This window comes from Branchiostoma floridae, chromosome 13 (genome assembly GCF_000003815.2).
Source record: "Branchiostoma floridae strain S238N-H82 chromosome 13, Bfl_VNyyK, whole genome shotgun sequence".
Lineage (NCBI taxonomy): Eukaryota > Metazoa > Chordata > Leptocardii > Amphioxiformes > Branchiostomatidae > Branchiostoma > Branchiostoma floridae.
In genome coordinates, this window is record NC_049991.1 from 11,229,276 (window position 1) to 11,240,250 (window position 10,975).

The 10,975-nt window shown below is 45.8% G+C and overlaps 1 protein-coding gene across 1 annotated transcript; it reads right to left on the bottom strand.

Moving 5' to 3' along the window:
• Positions 1-919: 919 nt before the first annotated feature.
• On the bottom strand, positions 920-4,137 carry LOC118428994. Its single transcript, XM_035839328.1, has 2 exons — positions 3,922-4,137; positions 920-2,210 (listed from the first exon to the last, which is right to left on the bottom strand). Exons 1-2 carry the CDS (start codon positions 3,974-3,976, stop codon positions 1,732-1,734), a joined length of 534 nt encoding a protein of 177 aa, XP_035695221.1. The 5' UTR covers positions 3,977-4,137; the 3' UTR covers positions 920-1,731.
• Between the last annotated feature and the right edge of the window lie 6,838 nt (positions 4,138-10,975).

Consider the following 10,975-nt stretch of genomic DNA (forward strand, 5'->3'; position numbering starts at 1 on the left):
TACAAAATGGGCGCATTTCACCTTCCAAATCGAAGAAAACTACTCCCCGCAGCTTTCTAGTCTCCTGGCTTGTCTGCCTGGCGCCGAGACTCGCAGACGGTCATGACAACACGGAGGGTTTGAACTTGAAGGAATTATAGAAGAACGTTTGTCTTTGTTTGAAGAATTGTGTCGTAGGATTTGCCAGTCTGAAGGTTACGTTGATTGCCAGTTTTCTAACAAGGGTATTACGGTATAAGTGACATAGGATATTAGTCTGGTATCCTGCCGTGGCGTATTATAGGCCCGAGTCTCTTGTGTCCTCTCCGCAAATACGAGCAAAAGAGACTCGGGAGCTATAATACGGCTGGATACCAGGATATTGGAGTTTCCTTTCCACAACCAGTACACTTTCCTGCAGACAAAACCGTGTCATTTTCCCCTGTTGGAGTTCGATGACGCAGGTAAATCTCTGCGTAGGACAGAAAACCTGTCTCTCATCTGCTTACGTTTCGATGTCTCTCAGACACCTTCCTCAGATCTGGAGTTCTGCTTCTCGCCGCTATATGTAGCCGATGAGGATGGCCCTTTTTTGGGACAAGAACACAATACACGAAGTGTCGAGAAGCAGAACTCCAGTAACAAGCTTAGAGGAAGATGTCTGAGAGACATTGAAACGTAAGCTGGTAAGAGACAGTACTGGTTGTGTAAAAGAAAACTCCAATATCCTGTGTTCTACTAACCTAATGAAATTATTTTAGAGCCTATAGGCAACACAATGATGGAAAGATGATCCTTGCCTTTTTCTTAACCTCAATGTAACGTGGCCCGCAGGCCGATTTGAGATTTTATAATTGACAGGATTGGAGTGAATAGAATGTTGGTTCTAAGATAGTTGAACTAAAAATCAAGAAGACTAAATCCAAAGAATACAACAACAACCATTCGTAACTTTTTATTTTCCGACATTTCCATGATTTTTACAAGGATTCGGATCACTCTTTATGTACAAAACATTCTTGGCGTGCAGTTCATCAGCTCTCCGCTAGGACGCAACCCTGACCCAACGTTGGTAGGAAGGATGACTGAACCAGGCACACATGTGCCCTTCACATCTGGGATCTCTTTTCTCCGTCACTTGTTTTTCTACATCAAGTTCAAGGACTTGCACTATCCAAAACATATCCTGGGGCTTCAGTATTCACAATATAAACAGGGAAACTCCCGTGCTCCTGGCTTACAGCCGTGATGGATGTGCAACAAGAATTTGGCTAATCAACTAAAACACATACCCCCTGTGACGGTAATATACATTGCTGATGTACACAGCACTGGATGTCACAATAAATACACATTAGTGCAAGGTTATCCATGGCCGGCAGTGTTGGTTAGCTTTTCAATGGCCCTACACGTGAGTCTTGCAAGTTGTCAATGCCACTGTGGCTGCTGAAATGTGTTACATGAAGGAGGTCCTCACTACAACCTTTTAAGTATTATCTTTGAAGAACAAATCTCCTGCGTTTGGACGCTGAGGGCTTTATGTCTTGGTATGCAATCAAACAACAGATCTGAACAATCTTTGATTTGATACATGTCTACAGCAAGCTGGTACCCATATGGTCAAACATAACATACAGGTCTGTTAACAATGCAATATACAAAGCCATAACTGAGTCGTTTGCACCTGAGTTCGTAGGTAATCTTTTTCACAAAGGAATGTATGGTAAAAGCAAAGTTCTGAGACCAGGTGTTCTACTCTCTGTTGAGACGCATGGATCTCCCGCTGGGTTTCTCGCCCCTGAGAGCTCGGCGGCACTGCCTCTGTTGCTTACGGGTAGGAAGGTCCCGGCACCGGTCCACTTTCTTCATGTAGTGCGTCTGGACCTGGCAACATTTCATAAACATGGACGACGTGTCCTTCAGCGGAGCACACTTTTCCACCCTCCGCATTAGGCCCTTCTGGTTCCGCTTGCCTGCGGGCTCGGGCCCGTGGAACTTCATCTTCTTCTTGTGCGCGCCGTTATTCTTCTTGGCCACCTGGTGGACGTCCACGGAGCAGGACAGCTGTTTCAGAGCGACGCGCTTGCCGATGGAACAGCACTTGCTGGGAGTGAAGCTACGTTGTCGGGGCTTCGGCTTTTCTATCACCTCCACCTCCATGTACGGCTGCACCTCTTCCTTCTGTCCGCTAGATGGCGCTACCTCTACAGGCTTCCCCACCGGCACTTTGGCTGTGGATGAGAAACGAGAAATATGTTGGTACAGACAAGTCTGGAACACAACTGTCAACGGCTGCTTACACCTCCGAGTGGACTGCTCTAAGCTGACACGGAAGACTGGTGGACATGTGCCCTGATGGCATTCAGGGGTTACTGTCCACAGGGAAACGTTACCAACAACTTAATTTGAAGAATTCTTACATCATTCTTTGGCAATCGCTATACTGATAGATTAGTCCACTTGAAATCTTGAAGTTAGTTAACATTACGTCATTGAAAGTAAAACAATCTGTTCCCGATTTGTAGAGTTTGTTCTGTGTTTTTGTCTTTACACAGTTAAGAAGGAAGTATCAGCCTTTCACTTCCCACGTTTCCCGTTTTGTTCTCAGTTTCCATCCAGCTATTCCTACATAGCTGTCCCACCTGGGTCGATATGACTATTGTCCCCGCGCGCGGGAAGCCTGACACCGGCCTCACCTGTACAACTGTACAGCCCCACCCTCGGGTATCACCTTACACACGGGGTCACTGAACTCCACGGCCGTAATGTAGGTTGATCAGTGCGCACTTCGCAAACATTCCTGTGCTCGCAAACTTGATGTTTGGAGGATTACAGTGATATATAGTGGTGACATCAAACTTCGATTAAGAGTCCAGCTCATTTGTACATCACCAATCAGTAGAACAAACAAACTCGGAGGTTAATCCGTGCCTATGCTGCTGTCTGGCACTGTGGTGTAAAAATGTTCCCCAGGAAATTAAATCACAACTTTGTTTTTCCTGCCTGGAATGACAAGATTCTTCGGAAATTCCATGTATTGACCTCACGTCGCCGACATATGGCGCCTGACTACCGTGCGTCCCCCGACCTGTTTCCCTGCCGAGTGAGGTGTTTACGGAGGATTTCCCGCTCTAGGTGGACACGCTAGGCGTGGCAGTGCTTTGTCAAGAAAACAACGGTTGTTTTTTTACGCCCAATGCGTACTGCAACTGGATTGCAAATGTGTATTATAAAATCAATTTTCGGAAGTTAGGTTGTGTGCCAAATACACATATTTTCCGCATCAATATAAAAAGAGCACCCCATCACAGTCGTCCAAAACAGGATCTCATTGGACAGGCACCTCGACCTTCCGTATGTTATTCATTCTGGCTGCCCTTCTGTATGACTCAAGGCAGTCCTGCATGCCGCTTTGTCCAGTGTTCAGTCAGTCGATATCTTCACTAAGCCGACCTTTTTGCACACAATTGTCTGTCCCGAATAACGCCGGACTACTCATGACTGGCACAATCGCCAAACCACAAGATAAACACCGACCACTGCCACCCTCAGACACGCGCCCACAACCGGTAACCGCATCTAAACTTTAATAGGGGTCAACTTTGAGGCAAATAAATCATCAGTCCCTAAGCTAAGGTCTAAATGAGTATGGTCACGAAGAAAGACTCCCATATCTCTAAATAATTTTACCCAGCGCCGGCCCTGTGACCTTGAATGTTGTCCCACTGATTTTAAAGAGGGAAACGACGATCTGCCGGGCGGTGAAGAGAGAACGATCGGCCAATGTACCAATTTTCCTACATTTGGGGCACCACTCTACCTGCATTCTTCTCATCACAACAGTTCCATGGCGACGCCCTCCAGTACTAAGTAGATGATATTTTCCACTGCTCAAAACACACCATTGCCTTCCGATCCAGGAAAAAATATGTCTGGACTCACCTGTATAGGACGCCACCGCCAGGCCCAGGGTAAACAACAGCTGGAAGGTTCTCATTTCTATGGACTACAGCCCGTCGGTTCTCTGTGAAGAAACGGCGCAAATAACACACACACAGGCGGTAGTTCCTTCGATGTATCGCCGCTAACCTCCTTGCACGCTCACCGCAAATGTAACTGTAGTTGTTTTTCAGCCGGCTTTTATACAGCACGCTGTTATTTATGACGCTCTCGCTTGCATATTCAGTAGGCATGTCGGATTTCCAACACGTCAATCACGGTAGCACCACGGACCGCTCCACCAATGGGGACGCCCCATGGACGATTACTCGTATTTACCAAAATAACAAGGAAAGTGTCCGAAGAGTCAGAGAAGCCAACACGTGAGACTACTTGGCGCCGAGACAACAATCTTGTTTTTCTGCCAAGGGGAGGGACTTTGCTGGAGAGAGGGCGGGAACGCACGGGGAAAACGTTGTTGTGGTCACCTTACACTGTGCCGTACGCGTGCCGCCCACCCCTCGATATCCATCCGTCAACGCTTAAGTGTTACCCTGCGCTAGGTACACTAGGTATAAGGTATACTCTATTAAACTCCAGAGGAGCTACTGAAATCAGCGCTAGCTCCCTCCCAAACATGCAAGATGTAGGAACACTTCCTGACACGTCCAATTATTCATCCTTTGCCCAGGCTCTGTTAGTGCGTCCGTGTGTCCGTTAGTCATATGGCAATGGCATCTGTTGCCGGGTTTACATTTACAGCACAGGCATATGATGTGGAACTAACGAACTGTGCAGATATCGAAGCGGCTAAACGTAGAATGAGGGAAACGTTTGTTTATTAAGGGACAACATTATTCTCAGGAAGTCTCAATAATGGATCTCTTCATGATTGAAAGTTGGTAGTAATGTATCATGACATAAAACTCTATTGCTAATCACTGATCCCAGTGATATCAGTGTACCATGCAAAATTGAAATGTTCTTTAGAGGAAACCGACTATCATTTGCATTGAAGGTATCAACATGCACATTTGGAAATATCATAGTGTACATTATACCATTGGTCACAGGTGTATGGCGTACAAAAAAACTGCCCATTGCGGTACATGTACACTAGTAGGTAATCATGGTGCGCCCTGTTTATTGTTCCTACCGACACTCCTGGCGTGCATGGCTGTTTGAGTCTTCTTTCACGCCACATTAATGCAGGCCGGGCAGTAGTGTCAGTCACTGACCGGTGACCTGTCTCACCTGGGGTCTGACAGGCGGGCACGTGCGCCGGGGGTGACACAAGCCCGGGGCACGCCTGCTCACAATAACCACCGCGCCAACACGGGGTGATTGACAGGTACAGGTCTGTCCTGAGAGGGCTGGGCGGATTGGGTGATCTGTCCCGTGTCTGGGGAGTCTGGGGTCTGAGACTCTGACTACTGTATTACACATAGACCTCCGCATGGAGGAAGCTGTGGTGATATCACAATTATTCCTTCATTGAGATGTGAAAAGTTGTACAGGTCTGATAGGCAGCACTTAGGCGGTAACACCTGCAAAACAGAAACTGTGGTTAACGTAAGCAGCGATTCAACCTACCCTGGGCTCATGCAACTTGATACTGAAAACAAAGTAAATTGAGAGGTGCTAAATGCTCGGCTTTCTCGGTGCACTGCCCTGTACGCTGTCTTATCCCAGACGTGCCGACAGTCACGTCTTGAGGACGAAGACAGTTTCTGAGAAGACAGTAGACAGTGTATCTCTGTCAGAAACCACCCAATGTGATGATAAGGAACAGCAGAAGCCATCTACGCGCGAGTCCAGGAGTCAGGTACCACCCTGTCCTTGTACATATGTTGGGAATGTGCTTCGACATTGGCAAATTTCCCACGACAAATCTTCATCAAAACAAGAACCTTGATCAGTCGTTCATCTCCAAGCAGATCTGTCGGTGGCAAGGCAGTATCCAAGGGCCGACCTGTATCCATCAGCACACAGGCCACCGGCTTGATACAAGTTGGATACTGCCTTGCCACCGATAAATCCGTCTGGAGTTACCAGTTTTGAGATATTACACAAGGATGAATGGCATAGCAAATAATGTTATTGAAAGCTCTACAGGACGTTGACACAAGCATAGAATATCAACTTCCCTACATCGCATACAACCGAACTCGATATACATGTACTATTGAAAATGCGGAGGTATACTGAATAGAGGAAGGTATAGAATAGATGACATATGCTGACAAGGAGAACTTGGGTCTTTAGGTCAGATCAAAATCACGACCCTTCACCCATATCTGCTCGGAGACTGACAGTTATGGCCCAAGTAAGCACTAGACACCTATATGTAGACAGTGGAGCTCGAAAACAACATATCGTGTTCTTGTCCAGCCGTGCTCTGTTACACGACATGTCAGCAACTTTATGACCATGTGGACATAACTTGTCCGTGGTCATGACATAAGTCCATACTTTACTGACATCTGATAGGATAGGCCAAACGCTGGTCAAGCAGGTCATGGAAACTGACAAAGGTTTTATTACTACCAAAAAAATGGAACAACCGTTACACCACGGCTACAGCAAGACTGTCTAAGGGACAGTGACTTTATTTTCTTCGACCCAGTACACACAGACAGAGAATTCTGGTGTTCTCATGATTATGTCAGTGATGATCTTCAATATTAATCTGTGACAACAGGAGACGTATGTCGTGAAATAGATTTGTAGAAGTTGATTTCTCTCACTCACTCACTCACTCACTCACTCACTCACTCACTCACTCACTCACTCACTCACTCACTCACTCACTCAATTACTCACTCACTCACTCACTCACTCACTCACTCACTCACGCTTCTCATCCTAACTATATGCATGTGTGGTTGATCAGCGTTCGAAGTACCCCCCCCCCCTTCACCTGTAACCTACCTGAGTGACCTGTTATGTTCTACTCAGCTCCCTTGTCGCACGTCACAGGTATGTTTTCCATGGTTAGATTTGCTTTCAGAGTTTGCATTCCTGCGTACAAGTCTCGACCACTTAACCGCTCCAAAAATATTTGTTATAGAAACTGGAGAAGGGTGATGTAATGTTTGTTCACAATCCCGCATTTTTTGAGTCAGTGATGATGAATAAAGACCGCTGGTGCTTATTTCTAAAAGGATTGATGAAAGGACACTTGGCAAAATTCACACACATTATGTACACGACTGTGCAATAATATCCTGATTAAGGTGCTGATTTTCGTTTGCAATGTCGCGCTATGAAAACACGCCACAATAGAAATGGTGACGTTGGATCCTATAGAAATGCCCAGCCTTGTTTTCGATCGCTGCATAGAGTACCCGGCTGAAATGACGTCACACGACGACAGCACAATCGACCAAGGTCAAACACCTGTTTACCTGGCACGGTCATAAATCTATTCCTAGGTCCGTCAGTGAACGGTCAGTGCTTTTCTGTAAAGAGGACAAGGAGGGAAGTATGTCGACCTTTGGAATTTATTTACAGACATATGACTAGTGTAACAAAAAAAAGAGTAATATTGAACTTGAAATATGGAAATATTCGAAGGGTTTCTAGGCTACGTTCATTTATAGGATGACGAGTTTTTCAAGATCCTTGTTACTGCCTTGTGACACACATAGAGCAGCACGTTCCCTCGAGTTTTCAGTTGCAGGGTACATTTTTACAGGGGTGTGTGCCCTTCAAGGTACCTCCTCGAACACGGGGTCCACATTTCACGTTCCTTCCGAAAGACGGTGCAGCCCAGATAGATGCTCTATCCAGTATTGAACCGGAGTCTCCCAGTTACCTAGTAATTGAAAGCAGAGGTTCAATTGCATGTTAAGCAACTACCTGTTGAGTTAGAATAACATGATCATGATGTTCCTTACGACGACTCTACTTTCACGGTAGAATCCCGGTCAACTAAAGGTCATCAGCCTTCCCATAAACAGCAGTGTTTACCTGCAGGTGAAAGGTTACCTGTTTTCTATTCAAGAGCGGAAGAAGCCGATGTCAGGGTGTGGGCCACCTTTGTCGAGCTGTCTTCCTTTTCCAGGTCAACAACTCAGGAGAGCCGCTCTCATGTGTAAACAGCAATGTTTGTCACCTAATATCGACCCCCTTCGGTCAGGATGTTCGTAGTATGAGAGATGCTTGTTGTTAACTATGCTTGTACAGCCGCACATTTCATCTTCAACATGCCCGATGAGGGGACTGACTAACGTGTGGGGGGCGGAAGCACTGGTGCTGAGGAGGCGGTCTATGAAGGGCATCCTCATCAATTTCACCTGGTTTGCTTCATCCTTGTGTGACAATAGCTGATCATCAGCTCCACTGACGTTTAATGTTTCCCATAATATTTACATAACTTTGTATTCATTTTAGTTAAGTCTAATACATACTACTTTTATACATAGACATTTCTTAATAGAACTTGTGACTGAAAGTAATTAAAGCGCAACGCATGTTTTCAATAGATTAGTTGAAGATTATGTTACACAACCCGCATGTTTTCTACTAATAGTTGTTTACGTTTTCGACAGAATTTGGACGCGATCCAAAGCTAAGGTAACGCCACTGTGTTCGTCACGACACATGCATAACAACACGCACCGGTTTTCACTGGCCTCAAACACTCCATCTCCGAGGCAAAAGAGAAAGACGGTGAAAGATCAACTTTCCGAAACAACATGTTTACGACCTTCCTACAGCAACACGCCACTTTTTGTTGATTTTAACCGTGGAAGTCAAACAATCGCAAGTCTTTCGACCTACTCGCCTCGCACCCCCAATTCACACAACCTTGAATGGTCAATCATGTTTGGTCTGATCGCAACGGATGAACTCATTGGATTCGGCTTCTTTCCCGAATGTCTCTATGAATACTAGCTCCCAATTATGAGGTTTGTATTGGTTAGCTTTATTACCCAATTCATAAACTATGATAAATATGCAAAATCCATATTAGAAAGGAGCAATTTGGAAATTGTTTGCACTTCCAAAGTTTATAGTTATTATACGTCCACGCACAAAAACTTGAACAGGCGTGTCGTGTCATAACAGGGCAGATGGTTGTTGAGGGAAAGCGTACTCGACATTTCAGCGTACTTCCGACATCTGCTAACCCACAGGAAGCAAGGTCATCGTGCAGTGGTCGTGGCTCCATCACAAAAAGAACACGACCTTTCACCCAGGTCCTTAGCATTTCTACGCAAGGCAAACGGTCGTTTACGCAATCTCTGCGGTCCAGGGCTGTAACTGGCCGGTGATGTTAATCAAATTCTGCAAAGGGCACACGTGTTTCTTAGATCAGGTGGTCGATCACATCTCTGGAACGTTTTGATAAATTTCCATCATAATTGGTGGTAACAGTTAACCTCGCCATAGTATCCGTTACCCCGACTGTGAAACCATCACCTGATAGGTCAACCGGTTACGCCCCTAGTCGATGATCTCAAGTGTGTCGGACAGGTGCCTACAGGCATTTACTACGATTTACAGCAAACCAATGAGGGGACAGATTTCCGTGGGATCAAAACGTAGAAACGTGTTGTATTGCTGTCCCTGACATTCACTAATTTTCAAGTTCACCAAAATATTTTGTCGTGTACGTTCCCACCCACTTCCTCCCACTGACACACGCAGAATGCATGTCACGGTCACGGATAATAACATATCATCACACAGTTTCACACTCCTCTAGAACAGAAACAACAAGGCCACACAGATATCAATAGACGACAATTTTCAAATCCTTGCCCTTCACCACAAGTGTGTTCCGTCTGCCAGTTGAGGTACACACAATGGACACCATGTTCCTTCAGTACCGACCTCACGTGACGTCATGAACAGACCAGGAATGTGGCTCCTGTCCCAGAGTAAACTGGCTTCTTGATAACACACCTGACCTTTGACATCCTACCACAAGGCCAGGGCTTGAATCCGAGACGTTGCTACTATCGTTCTTTGTCAACAGCTTCTCAGTACTTGGCAAGAAAACAAGGCAAACGCCAGCGAGGACACTACCTGTCCTTGATGCTGAATGAAGTAATCTGGAACAATTGACTAGAACTGGAGCCCGATATGACTTTGTGTGTCTGTGAGTTGCTGAGTATTTGAAGGACATGATCATAGCCCTTCCTGAAGTTCAAGCACAACCCTATCAACAACTGGCGTCAAGTTTCGTAGCTCTCAGTCACGCCACCCACGTAACCAAGTCCTCCTTCATCACGGTGTCTTGCGGTCAGCAGAGATAAAACTGTCCTACAAAAGGCCATGGAAATGACAGTCATTGCTCAGCGCCTGATAGCCAACGACTACTCTTTCGGCGAAATGCATCCTTCAGGGAAAAGAAAAAGAAAGGACGGAAGGAAGTGAAGGATGAAAAATAATGACAGAAAGTAAAAAAAAAGACAGACAGAAATAAAAAGAAATGAAGGAAGGGAAAAAGAAAAAAGAAAGGAAGAAAGAAAGAAAGAAAGAAATCTGGTGTTATCCTCAGCCTGACGGTCCAGAGAACGACCCCTTGACGACCCTTTGCTTCATGACAACACACCACTAGCCTATATCCTCAAGCCTCTTGATGATCAGTTTTTCCCACGGACATGTTAGCTTCCCACCCACACAGGAAGTGAAGTTCAACACCATGTCCTAATTCAGGCACGTTATTCCCACAGTGGTAGAAATACCGTCCTGCGGGTGGCCAAGGTTCCCAAGTAAACATGGACCTTTTGTGCCGGGGCGCATGTCGGGTAGCAACCAGATGTACAAACCCAAAAATAACATGTCCCCACAACAGGTGTAGGTGACAGGTGTCACCTAAAATACACGACCCGGGAACATTGTCCAACAATCAGAGTTACGTCATGAGGGACACGGAATACCCTAATGGAAGAATCGAGCTAACCTTCTGTTACAAACATAGAAACTGTCTCCACAATAGGAATGACCTTAGAGGGATGAGTCACGACAAGTGTAAGAAAAACGACCAAAAATGATTCCGTTAAAAGCGATGGGGTTCAGGGGGGCGTGAGATTGGGATAACCAC

Coding starts and splice junctions, on each gene's coding strand:
- LOC118428994 (XM_035839328.1), bottom strand. CDS start 3,976: ATGAGAACCTTCCAGCTGTTGTTTACCCTGGGCCTGGCGGTGGCGTCC. Junction 2,211..3,921: donor GGCGGTGGCGTCCTATACAG/GTGAGTCCAGAC, acceptor TCTCATCCACAG/CCAAAGTGCCGGTGGGGAAG.